This window comes from Enhydra lutris, unplaced genomic scaffold, assembly GCF_002288905.1.
Source record: "Enhydra lutris kenyoni isolate GAN:26980312 unplaced genomic scaffold, ASM228890v2 scaffoldscaffold9, whole genome shotgun sequence".
Taxonomy (NCBI): Eukaryota; Metazoa; Chordata; class Mammalia; order Carnivora; family Mustelidae; genus Enhydra; species Enhydra lutris.
In genome coordinates, this window is record NW_019154093.1 from 72048717 (window position 1) to 72070673 (window position 21957).

The window sequence follows — 21957 nt, forward strand, 5'->3', positions numbered from 1 at the left end:
TGTCCCCCCCACCACACCCCCCAGGGGCTTCTGTCGGCTTACACCTGGATTCTCCTTCAGGGCCTAGCCCCTTCAGATTGCCAGATCAGTTAAGACGGTGAGCTTGGTGTGATTTCCTTTTATGCCCAGAGACTGGCTGTTGGCCTCCTACATGAAAGCTCCACAGTACATCATCTCTGGCCAGAACCCTGGGCCTGCATTCACCTGGGAGGAGAAACTAAAACTGTCAGCACCAGCAATTTCTAAGTGCTTAGGATCTCCAGAGCATCGTCGTGACACCTGCCTTACTTGTAGTTTCTCCTTTGACGTCACAACAATTGCAGATGATGAAGCGGAGGCTCCGAGAGCTTAAGAAATATGTTGAGGGTCACCCAACTAGAAAATCTAAGATTCAAGTGTTGTCTACTGATTTCTAAAATTAATGCTTCTAACCTTTATCGTCTGTCACCCTGAGTTTAACAAAAAAGAGAAAATCTGTAGGGGTCTTGGTTTCTGGGAATTTTCATCTGGCCCATGTCTGGGAGAATGATTGGAAGAGCAGCCCCAGCCTATGAGAATGCTCTACAGCAGGCTGTGGCCCTCAGCTTAGGCTTGTGGTCACACCAACCCACTGAGCTCAGAGCTCCAACTGTGGGATGTCCTCAATCTTACCATCCCTTCCCCAATCCCATGCCGACTCCCAGAAAAAGGCATTCAGTATCACAAGGGGTCTCAGGGTAATGTTCAGCTTTGGAGCTAAAGATACATTAGACCACAGGGCACAGCAGCTTTATGGACGAGCAGATAACTTAGTAGACCCCAGTCTTTCTTGACCCGACAGTGCACCTATACAGTTAAACACTGCTGTCGGCCATGCTCTACAGAGTGGCCTGTTCCTTGTTCCTTCCCAACCCCCAAACAATTCGTGATCCTATCTTCCATCTTTCCATATTTGTTTGTGGTATCACCACATTTTCAAAGTTGTAAGGAACAAAAACAATTATCAATGTGGGGCTGATGTAAAAGTTTAATAGTTATTATGCACAAAGAGCCCTGCACTGTGCCTGACATAAGGAAATATGGAATGATAAACAGTATTATTTTACTTAAATATTATAATATTTAAATACTGTAAGGTAGATATTATGTCTCCACTTTGTGATTTCCTACTAGAAGCTTAGCAAAGGAAGTTGAGCAATTTGCCCCAGCTCTTGAAGCTATTAATGGGCTGAGCTCTGATCTGACTCTGAACAACCCAATACTAAAGAGTTTGAAAAATAGCATGTGAGTCATGAAGAGCAATGGAAACATTTTCAATGGGAAAACTGTATCTTCAACCATAGCATCCTGTCATCAGCTCAAAAGAGATCCATTTATTCAATATATTTTTAAATGTTCATTTCAGTTTCAGCTTCAAACCACTTTTCCTTATCATGATTATTCTTCCCTTTTCCCACCAAATCCTATCCATCCCTTAGCTTAGGCTCCATGTTTTAAGACCTTCCCAGATCACTGTAGCCCACAGAATCTGTCTTCTTTCTAAAATTACGTGGCACTTGCTCTTAAACTATTATTCAATTGCTCTAGTAATTCTTTTATTTAGAAAGTATTTATTGGGGCACCTGGGTGGCTCAGTGGGTTAAAGCCTCTGCCTTCAGCTCAGGTCATGGTCCCAGGGTCCTGGGATTGAGCCCCAAATTGGGCTCTCTGCTCAGCAGGGAGCCTGCTTCCTCCTTTCTCTCTGCCTGCCTCTCTGACTACTTGTGATCTCTGCCTGTCAAATAAATAAAATCTTTTTTAAAAAATAAATAAAAAGTATTTGTTAAATGCCAAACATAGAGAAGTACTGTGCTGGGAATAAGGTGGGGGGGGGAAGCATGCTCCCCCCACCCTTAAGCTCCTTTCAATCTGGACAAAGATGAAGATATGCACAGAAGTAAATCTAATGAAGTGTTACCCAAAGGTACAAGGTATGGTGGAGAATAAAGAAGAGGTTGGTCAACTCTTTAATATAGGTTAAAGGTGAGGCAGGAGAGGAGGGAGTAAAAAGAGAGCAACTGTCTTTGATCTGAGTCCTAAAAGATGAAAAGTCGTTCCCTTGTGGGAACGACTCAGGAGAGGACAGGTCCCAGGTGAGTAAGAGACACGGTGGTCAATGGTGCAGGGGAAAAGGAGTATGGCATGCACTTGCAGCTTCCAGGAGCTCAATCTTTCATTTTAACACTGGTCGTGCTGGGCAAATTTCAGTAGCTAATCAGAGACTGTTTCTTGGGTTTCCTGGACAACTATGTGGCTATCACACAGGAATAATTTTTATTGACACACTATTCCTTTCCCTTATAGCAGCACGGCAGCCATATTGTCCTGGGTTAAGTATATACTTTCAAAAAGCAATTCTGATTAGATGAAGGCAAATACAAAACTCCTCTGAATTTAGGTTATTGCTGGACCAAAAAAAAAAAAAATCTCTAATGAAAGATTTTAATATATGCTATCAATATCCCTATCTCGGAAATAAATGATGATGTGTGACAATCTACCTTCAGGGCTGTTGAAAAAAAATCAATGATCTTTTTAAAATTTGAGCTCTGATATTTGCAAAGTGCTTTTCGTTCAGACAGGGAAAAGCACTAGAGGAGTACACAAACGGATAAATAAATCAATCTATTAAAAAAAAAAAAAAGAAATCGCTCACAGAAGATAAATCACTCCAAAGCAGAATTTTATTAAACTCTACTTAGGTCTGATCTTCGCATGGGCTACAATTCTCCCAGTGAGTCTCTCTGTCCTCTGGCTGCAAGCACCTTGTGGACACTTCTCGTGGAGCAGTGCTGACCACTAATGGCCAGCTGGCTCATTTCAGTTTTCCTGGTCATGTCTCAGAACGGTCTCTGAAGAAGTCATTGATTAAAGGGATCAATCAATTCTCTGCACAATAATGCTCTGGCTTCTTCTGCTTTTAATATCAAAAAGCCCTCCTTACTGAAAACTAGTAGTAATCAAGTTTCCTGGATCACACACTATCTGTGCTTTTTGATCAAAGGTTCACAGATAATTTCTTTGGCTTTGCAAAATGATGTGTTCTACTGAATCAGCACAGACTATCCATCTTATTTCTTTATTAATTTTGAATGGAAGGAATGCCTTCATTTGTAATTAAACTAAATTAATTTTGAGTATTACTTTATCACCATTATATTTCCACAGAAGGAATAAGTCCTACTTATTGAATTTTCCTGATGGTTTACAGACTAGGTATGCAGAATTTAAAGCATATCATCACCTTTAGGGCATGAAACATTCATCTTCCCAAAGGGATCACATATCATCATCCAGTATGTACATCCACACACGTTCTTGTAAACATACACACACGCAAAGTAATAACTATTGAACGTATTTTTGTGAACCAAAAGAGAATAAGCACAAGAAAAAAAAATGTCATAACTGTTGGGCAGAAATAAAAGATGATGAGATTACAGTATTAATTCTGTATCACAGTTAGCTTCCACACCTCCCCCATGTTCTTTTTCCATTCAACAAGGCTTTAACATATTCAAGAAACGGGCTGCAGAGTCAAATTTAAGAGCAAAATTTCTAGTGCTGCAGGAAAAGAACAGATCACAAATATTTTTTAAAGCCCCTCTTTAAGATGAATGAAGTCCCAGAGAAAGAAAGAGGACCCTTGCCTTGCCTGGGTCCCCTGGCCATGTCAGTGGAGGAAGGGAACTGATGGGGGTGGGGAGTGGCCGGGTCCTTCCTTAGCTTTTTTTCTCCTTGTTCAGCACTCTGTGAACACCACTAAGTAGTCTTTTCCATTTGTTCTCCTATTCTGTTTTTAGGATGCTGAGTAAGATCTCCACTATTAAATCTCAGAATCTTTAAACCTTCATTATAATTCATCATTATCATTATCCTCAGCTGCCTTACCTTTCCTCCAAATTATTAAAAATATTACTAAAGCATAAATTAATCATTAGGCATTTAACCTCTAAACACCTCTATGAAACCAAGTTTGTTGGCAATTTTACATAAATGTGAATTCTTACTTTCCAAATAAATTTAAAAACCAACTGCAGTCTACTAATAAACATTAAAAATTAATATTTGACTATTTCCCCAACCAGTCAGATATTCAGATTGTCAGCCTATCTAGTATATTCAAAATGGCCAGCTAGCCATATTTTAAATTAAACATAAACCCATTGGATTTAGCTTTTGTGGGCTTTGCAAATTTAGACTTGTGTCAATATCAAGAGTCAATACAAACCTAATACTAAAACACTCAATCTCTTATGTTGAAATTTTATAAAACCAAGGATTCTCTTAAAGCATCAATACCTTTTAGAGTCATTTTTAAAAGCCAAAATAAACTCAGTCTAAGGGGAGTTTCATTATAATTGAATATGGAATTGCGAGTTAGACTGGGCAACCCATTAAACAATTAACAAGCAAAAAGTTTAATTAAATTTTGAATTCACATTGGGTTTCACTCTATCCTACAATTATAAGGTTTCAAGCCAGTATCAAGTATTCAAGAGTGCCCTGCTGAGAACATATCTGCAACGTCAACAGCGAACAATATATTCATGTCAAATAGATGCTGGAACAATGGCTCCTATTGCTAAGATCCACTGGAGGCTGGTTGACTTCTTCCTCCTACCCCAAGTCCACCGGTCCCTGGACATGGAAATGGCAGCTTTTCATGACAGAGATAACAGGAAAAGATGTAGACTGCCTCATTTCATGCAAAAGGAACCCGATAAAAGCCTACTCTTGGAAGAAGAGGAATCACCACAAATTAAAAGGACCTGGGGTCTAGTTTCAATTCTGCTACTTGCTGCTCCTGTGGCTTTGGGCAAGTTTCTCTGTAGAAAAAGTTACCTTAGGTCCAACTGGATACAAAATCTGAGATCATCCAGCACATAGGCATTTAAGGAAAACCACCTACAATCTGGTAATTGATCTATCTGTAATATGGCTGAGGCAAGAAAGGGGACCTTTGTGGTTCCAAAGTTAAGGTTCTTTATTACACTCTCCTAAAGTAAAACTTTCATGGGGAGAGCCTTGTGCATATGGATAAGTATTGTACATAAATATGTATGTGTATAACATAAATGTCCCAATAAGCTATACTGAGGGAAAGGCTTAGTACAGACTACTTATCAACTTGCACAAGTTTAATGCCACAAGAAAAAGAACGCTCAGCTATATAACTAGATAAAAGTGTTTGCAAGACAAGAGACAATAATGCAAGCCTAGAGCTCAACATACAGAGTCATTGTTGTCACAAAGCATCATTCCAATCTTGAGACTTCCTATCTTAAAAAATTCAGAAAAGTTCCTAATTCATTATTCCAAGTCTGTATGGTATGTAGACAATCCATTAGATTATTTTATGGTGTACCTTCTAGTAGATCAAAGCCCTAACAGTTCTGTTTTCTTTTTTTTTTTTTTCCCCCGCCCTCAATCTGAAAGATGTTTAGGTCACAGTAATTGGAAAATACAATTCAAACCCCGACCACAATTAAATAGGCCAGGAATAGTTTTAGCTTAGTAAACTACCTATGACCTCAGGTCTATTTCGTAATGTATGAAGCACTATTTCCAAGCTATCTAGTTTTTAAAATGCACCGGCAGCAACAGCTTTAATTTAAAATGCCAGTGTTCAATATGTCAAAGCTCAAATATTCTCTGAGAGGGAGCTTTAATGTATATATATTATTAATGCACTATCAGAGAACAGATCCCTGAGTTGATTCTGACCAATGAGTCATTAGTCAGAGACCACATAAAGCAGATGTGGTGTATGAGAATAGATGAGAGAATTTTGTTTCTGGTTGCTCTTGCTCTCCGGGGGGAAAGAAACAAAAGCACAGGAAGTCTGCAGTCTCAGGTTAGGAGATAGGAAAATGGAGTTTAATAAAACATCCTTTTTATGCCTTACTCGCCATTTGGGCAAGAAACTTCTTGGAGAAAAGAACAAGAAAAGCCTGGTCTTGCACCATGGTGGAGCTTCCATGCCATCATGAGCTATGTGGCCCAAGCAGGGACTTAAATCTCTGGTCCTTAGTTAACTTATTAAAAAAAGAAAAAAACAAAACAAAACAAAACAAAACAAAACAGAGATCATTGCCCCTGTCATAAATTCCATAAAGAGTTAAAAAGACAAATATCAAAAGCATAGCACTGTACTTGGAAGACAATGTTAACGTCATTGAATATTAATTCTTTCATAGGACTGATGCCAGGAAAGACTGGAAGAAAAATAAATTCAAACAGGTTTTTGTTGTTTTACTATAGCAAACTATAAAATAAGACTAATACTTTTATGCATTTTCAAATTTATAAAGCCCATTAATTTAGGTCATTTGTGACTTTTAGTTTTTTTTTTTTAGCTTTTTCCCTTTCCTCAAAGGGCTAGCTGCTTTGTGCAAAGTATGATGCTGCAAATAAAAAGATGTGGATAGGCTGACACCACCAGCCACTGGAATATTCTAATAATTTTTGAGGCAGATAATCTGAGCTCCAATCCCAGTGTTTTCTTAGACAAAGATGTTAAGAAGAAAGTCTGCTATTCTAATAAGCAAAAGACAGGTTAAACACATGCTTCTGATAACTGCTTCAAATTGGGCTCTCTCCAGGAAAAAGAAGCTATTCAGTGTTAGTCCGAAGTTCATCCTGAAGGAGAAAAATGAGTGTTACGCACCATGTTCATATCTCCAGTGACTTCTGTAATATACATTCAGTGTTACTCCAGTATAAATATATATATTTAAAACTCATCTTAATCCACCCTGATAACCAGCCAGGACTTAGTCTCAGACCTTAAGGCTTTTCCTCCCCATTGTCCTTACCTCTAAAAAGATAATTTAAAGCCTGAGACTGAAATCACATTATCTAGACAACTGGAAAAAGGAAACACCATCAAATCAAATCAAAACTTTGTTTAGATTGTATTAAGCACAATTCTACAAGGTGACCAAAACTCTTTCTATATATTAACTTATAAATCAAGACTTGACTTACTTTAAGGAAATTCTTTAAAGCCCAAATCATCCTTACAAATTGTTAATAATGCATGCTGTTATTATTTGATTTTGTAAAATTAACCAATTCTTACCCAACGGCATCAGTACAAAATAAGTGGGAAATATTTAGATTCTAAATCACATTTTTCATTCAGTGTGTGAATATACTACACAAAAATACCTCTTGCTTATAAAACAAACTTTCATCTTTGGAGAACAACAGTAGGTATTCTTGCTATAAATGAGACAGCGTGGGGCCAGGGGAAAAGCTCTGGATTGAGATTCAAGATCAGTCTCTGCCACTTGTTAACTAAAAAAGCACACACAAAACACTTAATCTCTCCTCTATTTTTTTTTTTTAAGACAATACCTCCGGGCTACCTCACAGTATTCCTTAATAATCAAATGAAGTATTATCCAAAAATGCTTTGGAGACTATAAAGCACTATTTAAGAGGAAGGAATTACCCCTGTGTGCTACCAGACTCTAAATACTCTAACACGAAGGAATTAAAATCTGAAATCTTCCTTATAATACTCAGAAGCAGAAAAAATGCTATGCATAATTTAATCAGAAGATCTTCAATTGATTTCTAAATGCCTTGAAGATTAAAACTCTCTCCTTTACTTTTTTTGTGGGGATGATAGCAGCTAGCATCACATCTTGACCCTAATACTGGACTGAAATTAAACATTCAATTTACCTATACCTTTATCTAATCCAGGTTAGCATTCAACTAAACTAGTTAATGAAAACATCTTTCCAAATTAAGTTTCTTTTTATTTAGGAGAAAGAATGTTTAAAACACAAAGTTGGAGGAATAGATACCTTCAAACATCTGAAGGGCTACAAATAGAGGAAAGAGATAAATTTCTATTTGGGCCCAAGAAATTACATTAGGAAATTATATTTGAACAGACAGATTTCAACTTATTCTAAGAAAGTTTTCTACAGTCAAAGCTAAGCAAAGAGCAAGTGATTTCAGAGGTAGTGAGTTCCTCATCACATGAAACATTCAAGAACAGACTACATGTGGAAAGAAGTTGTAGGAAAGGTTTGAGCATTGAATGGCTGGAATGAAGGAACTTCAAACTCCTCTTCAAAGTGTCCATGAGTTTACAAAACAGTATGGCTTCTGAACATCTTGATAATTATAAGCTGGTATTCAGAGTGTATGGGAGAAAACTCGCCTATAACAAATTAATTTTTCTAAATTACAGATCAGTGGTAGAGGGCATCTTTCCTAATTATTTAAAGCCAAACAATATATACTTAACCTATAATGATTTTCTTTGTCTAAATGAAGAGCAAAAACTTCAATTTTTTGCTCATGCCTTTCTGAGACCCCCAGAATGTCACTAATTTTCAAAATTTGCCTGATAGTATGACATGCACTGGAGTTTTCTACGTTGAAATTTCCAATTCTATTTTCCTCACATCAAATAATGTGTGATGTAAGCTTTCGTTTACCTTGCAATTTACCACTGCTTTGCATTGACATTATATTGCTGACTTGAAAATATGCCTTGTTAGAATGTAAACTCCATAAGGGAAGAGAACTGTCTTTTTTTTTTTTTAAAGATTTTATTTATTTATTTGTCAGAGAGAGAGAGGGAGAGAACGAACACAGGCAGACAGAGTGGCAGGCAGAGGCAGAGGGAGAAGCAGGCTCCCCACAGAACAAGGAGCCCGATGCGGGACTCCATCCCAGGACGCTGGGATCATGACCTGAGCCGAAGGCAGCGGCTTAACCCACTGAGCCACCCAGGCGTCCCAGGAAGAGAACTGTCTTTATTCATCATTATATCTATCCTGCCTTAGACTAGCTCCTGGGAAGGTATGAGATGCTTGAAAAATACATGAATAAACAAACACAGATAAACAATATTTAGTTTCATTCGATAACTATTTCAAGCATGACTTTCTAAATCTTTCCAACTAGACTGCTATTGCTCACTGTCATGAAGAGGAAAAACAAAGTGTCTTCTATTGTTTCCATCGAAAGGACTGCCAATCTTCAAACACAGCTTATTTTATATTGTACAGCTCAAAGTAATAATTCCTATGATCTAATAATTTCTTATCAAAGATATCCTAAAAATAGTACATATGACCTTAACTATTATGTTTAGGCTTATAAATTAAAGCTTGCTCATTATTACAGAATTCACTGATCAAGTCACTTTCTTAGAGGAAACCATATATATATATATATATATATATATATGGTTGACTCAATACACTGAACAGTTTTGAAACAAACTTAATAACAGAGCAAGAATACTATTTAATATTTACCAATGCTTTGTCATGCATGAAATGCTTTTACATGTTTCTGGATCAAACAGGTTACTGAAAGACTCCATTTAATGACAGCTGTGGTTTTTCTGAGCACTGTCCCGTGTCCTACTTCCTTTTATTGCTGCCAGGAAACTGCGGTTTAGTTCCCTACACTGACTTAACTGCCAATTTTGAAAGGTTATAGATAATACATTAGATTCAGGGAGAGTTGAGCTGGCTTCAACTTGGGAGATTAATGTGAATAGGTCAGTACCACGCGACTCAGCACCACCCAGGGGCAAGGGATCAAGTGAGCAGGGATCTCATATTCATAAACAAATTCTGCATATCCAAAACTGGCAATGAAAGCCTTTTAAGGAGAAAGAATAGAAGACTGTTTTTAAAGAAAATAATTTCTCCAAAAAGCCAAAACAGCATGTGGGCAGACAGTACAGAGATGCTTTGAGGACTGATACTTCGGTAGAACGCCTGCGAGGCTACCCGTTTCCAGAAGACACTGACACCAGCTTGGAACACCCAGAAAATGACAAACCAGGTGCCAGCAAAGTCAGAATGTCACTCCCACATATGGCTCATTCAGGAAGGCTCACCCTTGGGCCAACTCTTAATACCACTTTAGGCTTCCTTTGCCCCTTGTAGTTTTCCTTGGTGTGCTCTCGAAAGGAAGGAAATTTCAGAAAAATAACAGGCACAAATGGCATTACTGCTGGAAGGAAAATGCCCCAAGAGCACAAAGCCATCACTGACTACAGAAGTATCTTCGTTGATGTGGTTGAGTATTAAGAAAAGCTTACTGTGATGTTCCTATTGGCCTGGATTCTTTGGGCCTCACAGTCCTTTCTAATAAACCTTAGAATAAAACTTAATGAAACCAGATACCTGAATAGGTGCAGTTCGCTCTTTGGGCAGATATTTTTGACATTCGTTTGGACAGTACAGAGTAATGTCAAATACAAATAATACACCCAGGTATCTTTTCTTTGGTTTCGGTGGAACAGAGAACATTCTGTAGCTAAATCATCATGATGGCCTAAGCAGGGATTAGTGCTACTAAAAAATTTTTAAGAAGAATAAAAATAACAAATCACACTAGTCCAAAAGGCCACAGGGCGGTTCCATTAGAGCTGAGATCATTTAGCGGTAGCACATACTCACTACTTCCCTAGGCCTAAATCATCTTCTCTGGGCTATAACACAGGGGTCGCTAACTGCTGCTCATGAGCCAAATACGGCCCACCACCTGTTTTATTGGAACACACCACACTTGTTCATTTGTCTATTATCCATGGCTGTGTTATTACTACAATGACAGAACTGAGTAATTATGACAGAGACCATATGGTCCACAAAGCCTAAAATATTTACTTTCTGGCCCCTTACAACAAAAGTACATTGGCCTCTGTTCCAAATGATGAAATTTGTAGTCTCAAAAGCTACTTACATATATGTATATTTGAGAAGATCCAAACAGACCTCCTAATGAAGAAAAGGAGCAAGAAGAGAGAAGAGAAAGGAGAAGTAACAGTACTAGTAGGAGTAGTGGTAGCAGTAGTTTGGACTTGCTATGGAATTCTCTGACTTCCATTGCTTCACATAGATGGAGCAATCTCCATGCAGGCAAAAAATATAAGCAAAATCAGTCTTTTCAATGTGTACAACGCAATGTCAAATCTGTAGCCAAAACTTTAATATTCTGTTAAAAACAAGGATCACTTACCGACCAATAGCAAAGAGCATCTCCCCTTAAGATACTCAGTAGATTTCTTAATCTTGAACTGACGTAACATAACAAGCTTTACTTCTCTAAGTCCCAGGATGGCTAAGGTGTGTGCTGTCTCTGGCCTGACTAGCCAGGCTCCAGAGGAAAAGCTGTGAGTCCAGGCATACTGGCCCACTGTGGGGAGCAGCGTATAGTGAAGAGAGTCACATTGAGGATATCAAGGAGACTGATGAAATGGCAGCGGGAACAGGTGCATGAAATGACCCTCTCTCTTGTGCCACCCATCACTATCACAAAATCTAGGCCATGACTGTATTTCTTCTGGGTCAGGAGTTGAGACAGAGAGAAATGTGAGGAAATAGGTGGGCTTTGAGCACCTCAGACCCTAGAACTAGAGTTTGGGCCGAGTTCTGCCCACAGCTCCCAGAAGCAAGGAGGTCCAGATAGCATGTGAATTGCATGTTGTTCTGCAGGTTTCAGCAAAATTATAGATTAGGTCAGCATTATGCAAAAGAGTCTAGGTAATGAGGACATTATCCATATCCTGGTTGGCTCTATAAGTTCCATCCAAGCATGAAGTCAGTTTGCCAATAAGAAACATATATGGAAAAACAAAAAGAAACAACCTAGAAACATCAAGTTGGGTGGCTACAAAAATGCATTCAAGAAATTATAAACTTATTTTTTGAAGGCTAATTTAAGGAAAACATAATTTTATGTAACATCAACTTCTAGAACTTCAAAAAATCTCATGCTGCTAGTGGAAAATGTATGTTTTTCAGTGTCTCCTACCTAAGGATGCAAATTATAAAGCCTACTTATTATACTAGAAAAAGTTTCTTTCCCTCAAGGGCTGTTATATCTTGTCCAACCCTAGGAATCCTTAAGCCATCAGGTCTTTGTTGTTGTTGTTGTTGTTTTTATATTACCCTGTTATCAGAAAACTTGAGTAAAATTTCAGATTTACAATAAAAATGGGATTTTCCACTGTGTGCCAGGAGTTGTGCTCGGGACTCCTCATGCATGTGAACACCACTGACAAGATGCCAGCCATCATGGTGTTCTTAGTTCAGGGGAGAAACAGCCATGAAATGGACAGTTAGATCCAATGGCAACCCCATCAACCGAAAGGCCCAGGCGGTTTGGCCTTGGACCCTTAAAAGTACACATACAGAAATCAAAATAACCAAAAAGCAATTGCATTCTCTATCTAACATTTCAAAGGACATAAGAGGGAATGTAATTCAGAATCCACAGATACATATTTCAAAAGGTAGTTTTCCCCTTTCCAAATTCCTCAAACCCCACCGCTATTCCAGAGCCTCATTCACACCAAAACCCCAAATTTTCTTTCCATTTCCAGAACCATGAAGCTTTCTTTTTTCCTTTCTCCCAGCATTAGCCATATAGTTCAATTCAGCTTCTCTCTCAGTAAGTAGGAAGGAATCTCTATTCTTTAGGAGGAGAAAGGATAGGTGAAATTGGGCTGGCACGTAATAGATCTGCTTTAATAAGCAGGGGGCAGACGGGTGGAAGGAAGGCTATAAATACCACCTTTGGATAATTTTTGCCGGGCCATATAATTAAAATTGTGAGAGAATACTGGGGAGGTAGGGTTACTGATTTAGCGTAATGGTCAAGAACGATCTCTCTCAGAAAGCAACATTTTAAGCCAAGGTCTATAGGATAAAGAACAGGAGGAAAGACCATCCTGGTTAAAGAAGCCTCTAAGGCGGTTGTCTGAGGGCCTGTGCATTCCCCAAGAACTGAAATCCGCTCAATCTAACCACAGCAAAATGAGCCCAGGAAAAGCTACTATGAGATGTAGCTGGAAAGACGGGCAGGATAAAATCAGGGAGGGCCTTTAGGTCCTGGCAAGAATTCTGAGATTATACCAAGGGCAACAAATAGCCAACAAAGGGTTTTAAGAAGGGCGGGCCACAGGTGGATCACTGTGGATGCTTCCTGAAGTGTGGACTGGTAAGGAGTGGGGAAGAGGGACAGAAGCTAATTAGACATGTGAAAGGCGTAAACCAAGGAGGGGAACACGAAGATTACAAGCAAGTGGTCAGATTTAGTCTTCAGAGACTGGGGAGAAACTGTCCACAGGTACAGGGAGAAAGGTACTTCTCAGGCTTCCTTCTATCTACACTTGAGCAAATGGGACTGGGAGGAAGATGTTATTTGGCTAGAAATATCCAAGAGTACAGTCTTTAAATTCAATCCAGTATATATTAATAAAAAATTATATTTATAAATTACAGTATTAAATTCAATTGCAATAGCTCCTTCTTTGTTACATGCCCAGGGCTTCCAATAATATCTGGCAAGAAGGCAAGTGCTCAGTAAGTACTTGTAGAATGAATGTAATTTCCTCCAGTAATTATCTCTCTGGTAGTCAAAATAGCTGAGCAATATCTTTAGATTAAAACAAATTTTATGTTTTTTAAATTATGTTTGATAAAATATAATTTCATATTTAAAATGTGAACAACATACTCACTGCTTTTATAGTACAAACTACAGAAGGTAAATTTCAGGAAACTATTCTTGTCTAGTAGATCCCGAGTGTGAGGAAAATGCTTTGAAACATTGTTCTGTTTGACCTCTGATTATTTAAATTTTTCTTTTTAATTCTGTGGCATGTGTGCTTTTTATGGTGAGTGACCTCAAATTCCTTCTGGAAGTAAGTGGGGAATAAATTAGAAACAGTGTGACTCTGATCAAATGAGATTTGTGGAGTTTAATGGCTAGATTCCTGCCCCCTGCCCTACCCTATCTGGAGAGCACCCGTTTTCAGGGGTTCACCATGGGAGACAAAGCTCAGGGGCTGCCCTTCTAGATGTCCAACATGACAATGACATCTGGTCCTAGAGTCCCTTACTGGCTCTGTAATTTCTATATACCCTTCTACTCTTCTCTCCACAACCACAGTCTTAGCATTTAACAATTAGCAACAAATTGCTAATTTGGCAACTAGCCCTAAATATCCTGGGCTCATCTTTGAGCACACATTACTATTCCTACATTCTTCCTCCTCTTAAGAAAACCACGTAGCACGGTGCATATGGTACACAGTGAAGGAATCTTACATAGTAGGAATGTCAATGCTTCTTTCAAGGAACTTTCTTTATTCAAGGGATTAATATAAATTGTTAGAACTTCAAGAATTGGATCAAGTCGGTCAGAATAAATTCCAGGCAAAGAACCTTTCAGTTTCCTTCAGTAAACACTATGAAGGCTGGTTCAGAATCTACCACTTTTTACCATTTGCAATACCCCCCTCCCCCATTTTACTTTTTCTTTCTCGCTCTCCTTCTTTAAAAAGCCTCCCTTGTCTATTATTCAATTTATTTGTTTCATATTTTACCCAACGTTGACTTGTTTCTGGAACATTTAAAGAAACTGCCTGATCCTCTAGGTCCTAGTTACAGTGGTGGAGGTGGGGGAGCGGAAAAGGAAACCTGACTCTAGTTGTAGATAACAGGATTTCAGTCCAGTTGTTTATTTTAGCACCTTGGGGTAAAGAAATTGCTGTGACCTGAGATCCTGAACTCCATTGTAAATGATACAGCACTGAAGTTGTACAAGTTTGCTGAAACACTGCTGTAATCATTAGTTTCCTGAGCTATAAAATGGGTATGATAATATTTATCAATTTAAATCTAACAGGAGAATTCATTAAAACACACTGGATATAAGGGATTGGAGGAAAACATACCCAGAAGCTTCCTGACAATATTTTGAACATTGTTATAGGCACTCACATCCATATTCTCCTGTATCATTATGAAAACTAGCTTAAGCTATTAAAATTATTTGCCATCTTATTTCACAGAAAACTAAATGGAATTGGGAGAGATGGTGACAAAAGCCCTTTTGGAAATAAATAAGAATAAACAATGTGTATACATCAGTCTCTTAAAGGTTTAAATACATTCTTCAGAGTGGCGGTCCCCCAGAACTATGGCTCCCAAACTTCTTTGGTTCCATGACTGTTCCAACAACCTCAAGAGCAATCCGTCCTGCTACCACTTCTTCTCACAAGAGAAAAAGAAAAAAACATTTTTCTCCCTGCCCTATCCAAGTGGGTCACTGCTGCTTTTCTCTTTGTTCTTCCTTTCTTACGGAGGTTTGCCAAGTTCTGATGTGGTTCACTGAATATTCTAAATGCTGAAAGTGGTTACTGCCAAAGAAGGTCAGAGAACACGACTACTGAGCAGGGATGGGATGTGTTTGAGAAAAAGACACAGGCTGAGATTTAGGTCACCTCTAGGGAGATGATATGCGTTTACTGGGTACTTACTGTTTATTGGTATTCATGCTTTTCTATGGTCTTTTTTAATGTTCTAAATTAAAAGTGGTATTTTAAACATCTTAAAGGTGATTTGCAACTTTTTTAAAAAATAAAAACGATCCAATCATCCTATAAACAGCAGAAGAGCCATCTTCTGTAAATAGAACTGGCAAGCATTTCATCAGTCTTAAAATATCACCTCCCTTGATTTCCCACCACACTCCTACCGATGCCTCCCTTTCCTTCCCTGAGTTCCTTAAAGCAACACTCCAGAATGCTCTAGGAGGACCTGTGTGTCCAATGTTAATGCTAAAGGGACTGGTAGAAGCCGGCTTGAGGAGGTATCCAAAGGTTTTCATGGGCTGTCATGAATGCAGCCCATTTTCCTAGTTTTCTTTTATTCCCCATGGCTTAGAGAAGGACAGTACTCAAACTTTAATAGATAAAAAGGCAAAATTTGAACCATAGGTAACGTCGTCCTAAGCTTCAGGACTTAACCTAGGTTATTTTATTCTCCTGAGCACAAGACAAGCAGGAGCTGCTTATAGAGCAGGAAGCAGGGCTTTCCTGCATAATGAGCTTCAAAAAAGAGGGGACAAAATAAAATAATGGCATATTCTGATGCCTGAGTAAAATCCTGACTAATTTTACTTTGCCATAATTGGCATCATCCCTGCTTATAGAAGCCCTCCACTTCGACTCTGGCAATTCTCAAAAAAGGTACTTCCACCCTCTCACCATCTGCATGGGCAGTCAATGGAATTCTGAAATACAAACAGCCACTTGGAGGTTTAATTATATTGGTGAGGTGCCTGGAAAATGCTCAAAGTTAAGAATCCCAGTTTCCCTGGGCATGGTATAGCTGTCTTTCTTATGGTGGGACAATTTCTATCTATCCATCCTCCCTTAGGTATATAACTATCAAGCAGTGACAGGTAGTTGTCTACAAGTTTCTCCTTTTTTTCCATAAGAGAACCTTGATTCTCAGCTAGGTACAATCCTGCCTGAAATAAAGATGATATAGATTTCCTAGGCTCCCTTGACAGATGTGGCCATACGGCTAAATTCTAGTCAGTATTAGTAACATAAGTTTGTGGCATATTTACAAGGGATCCTTAAAAGAAAGGAGTCACCTTCTGCTGCCTAGAATGAAGATTTTATAACTGGAGCTCCAGCAGCTATCTTGGACAACAAAGTGACCAACCCTGAGCACAGAAGCCAAATGCTTATTGTGAAGAGCAGAAGCCCTGAGTCTGGATCCCTGAGGATACTTCAGTGAGCCACCAGACCAAGCTTCATCCACCTACCCCAGATCCTTTTTCACAAAAGAGATAAAAGCATCCATATTATAAAATCTCTTGTATCCAGTTAAGTTCCTTGATTTATGGCAACTGAACAAAATGTTAACTGGTCTGCCTATCGTACAGTCCAAGGAGAGCTGCCTGCTCCAGACAAGAAATTTACCTTCCCTCCCCTGCAGAAATGTTTTCACTCATCCAAAGATTATATAGCAAAAAAGAACCCACAAGTAAATACTAGCCTAGCGTCATTCCCACAAGAGCAAAGGCTTGAGATCAGCTCTGCCTGTGCCCATTGTCACCAACCCCATGTAGACAAGTCACCACTTGAAACCTCCTTAAAATAGCACCCTTGGTTTATGATGGAGCCCACAATCTGTGAGAGACTAGGCAGAGGCCACCAACTTCCTTATTCAGGCCCCAGCCAAAGGGGACCTACAGCATAGCCACAGCATCCATGCACAGAACTACTAACCTCTTTGGCTTCACCACTATAATCAAGAACAAAACATTATTAGCACCATGATGTATACTGGGATGGTGCCTTCTGGTTTTACAAGTCCTCATGGATATAATAAGATCCTAAATACAAAACAATATTAATAATAGTGATAACAATAGATATCATTTTTGTTCAATACCATATGACTGCTGGTGTGCCATGTGGCTAGCACTCTGCCTGAAACACATTATTGAAATCCAAAATATTATCATCCTTATTTTATAGAGGAGGAAACCAGGGCTCTGAGAGATAATGAACTTAGCTAAGACCATGCAGCCAACTCATGACCGTGGTTACTGCCGAATCCAGAATTGTTCTATGAGCTTACAAACATCTTAGTAGCACCATCATTGCTCTCAAAATGTTAGATAAAATAATCTCAAGAAAATCTGTTTTTCTCACTTCAGAACTACAATAAAACATTCTAATCTAATCCCCATATTAACATGAGCATTTCTTAAAACAAAGCAAAAGAAGGAACAAAAGCCCGATAGAATTTGTCCACAAATGGTAAACAGTGCTAGAATACAAATGAAGCAAATCCAAAGTGCTTTTCTCCCCCCCCCCCGCCCCCCACCCCGAATTTCACCTTTTGCTAACAGTTTCAATTTCAGGGTAACCTTAATGTTTTTGTAACATGGTCACTATGCACCTTTTAATCCAAAACATCAAAACTAAAAAGAAACCCCTATAATAACATGTTTTTGTGTAATTACATCTCTTTATGCCATTCCTTTTGAAACAGGTCTAACTTATTTCTTCCACTTTCATAAAAGGAAAGAACACGGAAAGAACTCAAGACCTTAAAACATTCATTGAAAACACCAGGTAATTTATCTAGGACTCAAACAATAAATGAGTGAAAAAAAATCAAATGAGGGGAAGAAATGAATTTTTCTATTAAAAATAAAATATGTGCAAGTGTGAATATGTGTGTTTGCGACCACTTCTACTTTAAAGATCTATATAAAATACGGTCAGTATATCAAATGTTTATCATTAGAATTGTTAATATTTTCACAGGCTGCAGAAAGCTAAAGAATTAAAATATGCCCATGAGAAGAAAGTCAAACAAAATGTTAGAGTGCCCTCTTTCTTTTTCTTGAAGAAATTCGTCAAAGCCTCTCGTAGGAGACCAGAGTTATCAAGCCGACCAGCCAAGCAGCAATCATGCTCAAAGTGTTTCCACAGTCTCCATATACATGCTACAAGGGCTGGAGTACATTTATTGACAGTTCATTACTTGTAAGAGATTTTTTAGTAGAAAAAACACTTTTAAAGGTAGAAATACTCACAAAGCCATTTCAAACTGTTCCAGCCATTTTTTCTTTAAATCTTTTGTTTTGCAATAAAATTCTAATCCATTTTGTCCTTGGGTATGGATGAGGTAGAAGCCATAAGACCACTGTTGAAAGTAATATTCTTCAGGTTAATATGTATCATTCAGTGATAACATCATTCTTCTAAATTCACTAAAACACCACCACAGACATCCAAAAACCGCTCATAACATTATCAGCATACAAACTGTGAACAATCAGACTTTAATAGTCAGCTTTATCTCTGTAACAGTTCTTATGCCAAATGCATTTTACTTGACCATTAAGGCTTTAGAGATGATCACTGTCAGTTGTGGCACTGTCCAATTATGTCTCACAGAGCCCTGCTCCTCATCAATCTCTAGAAAGAAAAATCACCTGCACTGATAAGCCCTCTCATATTAATGCATTAGTATCCTCTCCTTGAATGGTCAAAGTTATGAGTAAATTATGGTAATTAATTTTCAAAGATTCACCTTTTTATTTTCTTTATCAGTTGTAGGATTGTTGGCTATTTTGTACTGCTGAAGATCTATTATTTCCTTCATTTCATAGTTATCGCCTTTCCTTTTACATACAATCACTGCCAAATCAAATAAGAAGATATGCCTGAGAGAATGAAAGAGAGAGAGAGATTTAAAATGGTTTGGAAGAATGTACATTAACTTTTCCTTGGTAAAATTTAATTAAACCAACCAAACATTGTTTCTTTGAGTTAAAGACCAAGGCAGTGTTGCATATGGAAAAGAATGAACTGTACATACCCTGGCACTACCCTTGACGGGATGAATGGTCTCACTTTACCTTAGTTTAATTTTAAAAATATACAAAATTATAATAAGAATATATACATTCAGAGTTGCTCGGGAACAACTGAGATAAACCACAAAGTGTCCAGGAGCAATTTTTTTTTCCCGTTTAAAAACTAGACGTTTACAGAATACTAATGACAAGAGTAGTGAACTTCTGATATTTTGAGGAGTGGACCAGAATGTGTAGGGAGGTGTCCGTCCCTTTCACAAAGATGACTCACTTAATTTAAATCCTCAGGACCACATGCTGAGGTATCATTTCATCTTCATTTTACTGGGCAGGAAACAGGATTAGAGAAGTTAAATAATTTGCTGAAGGTTGCACAGTTAGTGAAGGGCAGAGCAAGGTTCACACCAGATCTGACTGTGGAACCCGCACTTTCACCCTCTATGTTGCTCCTCATGATTTCATGGACCACCGGAAACACAAACCAAGCAGCATATGAGCAAAATGCAAACTAGAAAAATTATGGTTATATTTTTGTGTTGATGTTTCTCTTAATTTTTAATGACAAAGTAATTGGGGGAGAAAAAACAAACTTGTAATCCTATCACCCCATATCAATATTTTCATCTTTTAGAAAATTCTCAGGAAGTAACATGTATACATTTTAAAATAATGATAATGAAAACAATACATTTACATAGCTCTAATACTTGCATCACTTTCAAAGACTATTTTCCTGGAGAGGCTGAAAAAGGATAGGTCTCCTAGGAGCTACCTGTAGCACCTGGGTATCAAGTTGGAAGCAAGAGCTGACACTGCCCCCTGCTGGCTGACTTTCTCATTCCAAAAGTTCCAGAAATGGCCATTTTAACCAACCAAACAAGTTTAGCAACCCTATGTATATAATTTGGGATACCAGGCCAAGCTCACTAACCTGAACTTCCCTCAAGAAAATATCATGAAATGGTCCCCACTTAGACCAACTTCTTAGAGCACTTCATATTTTTAGTTGTTTTCAAATGTATACCAAAAAAAGAAATTAAACAATTTTGTTGTCTATTACTGTAGCTCTACTCTCATTTCAGTGTGTCCCTTTGAACCTTAGCTAAAGCGATATTTGTCATATCCCTCTTAAGAACTTAGATAAATCAACAGATACCAAAACACAGGTCTTTTCCTCTAACATATCTATGAGAAAATTGTAGAAAAACCATAGGTTGGTCTGTCCCCTTGTTTTTCTTCCTCTGCTTCCCTTTGTCCTAGAATTGTTTTCTCAATCTTCTGATACTAACCACTTATTCTGAAAATAAGTATTGCTCCTCTTTTCTCACCTTTCTTGTTTCGTGTGCTTGTCTAGAGTAGTTATTCGAATTTCACCATCTCCCTGAGGTCGTCCAAAAAGCAAAACTGGTTGGTTCTAAAATATAAAATTCATATGTCTCAGCTTTTTGTAATCATGTAAAAACAAATAAATATTAGCGAGGATATTTGCTAGGAACAGCTACCTTATCACACTACAAGTTTTATCATTTTACATTTTTAGCACAGTCTAAAACGCTCAGGTCTATATGGTTCACTTTCAAAAACAGTCTGTCCTTGGGCCAAGGAGGTATACTGAGGACATTAATTAATTTTACTTATAACTTAATAGGGAAGTTAGCTACTGAAAGCAAGAATTAACTGGAAGAATTCAAATCACAACAAAGTTACAGCAACTAACACTTACTGAGCACCCATTGTATGCCAGACACGGTAGTAGATACAGGGCAAAGTTTTCCCCTGCCCAGTGGGGGGAAAATATTCACAGAAGTATATAATTAGAAGAAAGAGTACAGGAAACATGCATTGCCAGGGGCTTCATTTGTTCTAGGAAGCCAAGGATAGCTTCCTTGACCTAAGATCTCAAGAACAAAAAGTATCACTTAATGATTAAACATAATGAACCAATTCCCCAGAGGAAGACAATAAAAAAAGTAAGTATTCATGAAAACCTACTGTACAAGGTGCTAAGGAGAAAAAGAACTGACTAAAAATTATCCCTAACATCTGGGAGATTATATTCTAATAGAGGAAGCAGATATGTAATTAATTGTGCTGCAAGAAAGTATAAAAATAGATATTCCCTAACAAAGTCCCCATGATGTATTTTGCAGAAAATAGAAAACTCCATCATAAAATTCATGTGGAATCTAAAGGGACTCTTAATAGGCAAAACAATCTTGAAAAAGAACAAAGTTGCGGTCTTAGTCTTCTGATTTCAAACCTTACTACAAAACTATGGTAATGAAAATAGGGTGGCACTTGCATAAAGATAGACTTCTAGGCCAATGAAACAGAATACCTGGAAATAGGCCGTCATATATATCTGGTCAAAGGATTTTTGAAAACAGTACCAAGATCATTCAATGAGGATAGAACAGCTTTTTTCAACAAAAGATTCTGGGGACACTGGATATGCACAAGCAGAAGAATGAAGTTGGACCCTTACCTTAAACAGTATACCACACTGATCAAAAAACCAAATATATAAAACTCTTAGATGAAAACACAGGGGGAAAGTTTTATGACATTAGATTTTGCAATGATTTCTTAGATATGCCACTATACTATACCACTAGTGGAAAGCACTATCCACAAAAGGCCAATAAGTTGAAATTCATCAAAACAGAACGTTTTGTGCAAAGGATAAAATCAACAGAGTGAAAAGGCAACCTACAGAATGGCAGAAAATACTTGCAAACAAAATGTGTG

The 21957-nt window shown here is 38.0% G+C and overlaps 1 protein-coding gene across 1 annotated transcript in view; it reads right to left on the reverse strand.

The window, feature by feature from the left end:
- LOC111142837 (vav guanine nucleotide exchange factor 3) overlaps positions 1-21957 on the reverse strand; it is a 367424-nt gene that overhangs the window by 148833 nt on the left and 196634 nt on the right. Inside the window, exons 13-15 of the mRNA XM_022496164.1 lie at positions 20538-20623; positions 18924-19056; positions 18424-18533 (exon numbers count right to left, since the gene is read on the reverse strand). Coding sequence (XP_022351872.1) covers positions 18424-18533; positions 18924-19056; positions 20538-20623 — 329 coding nt within the window. The remainder of the gene's footprint in view (positions 1-18423; positions 18534-18923; positions 19057-20537; positions 20624-21957) is intronic.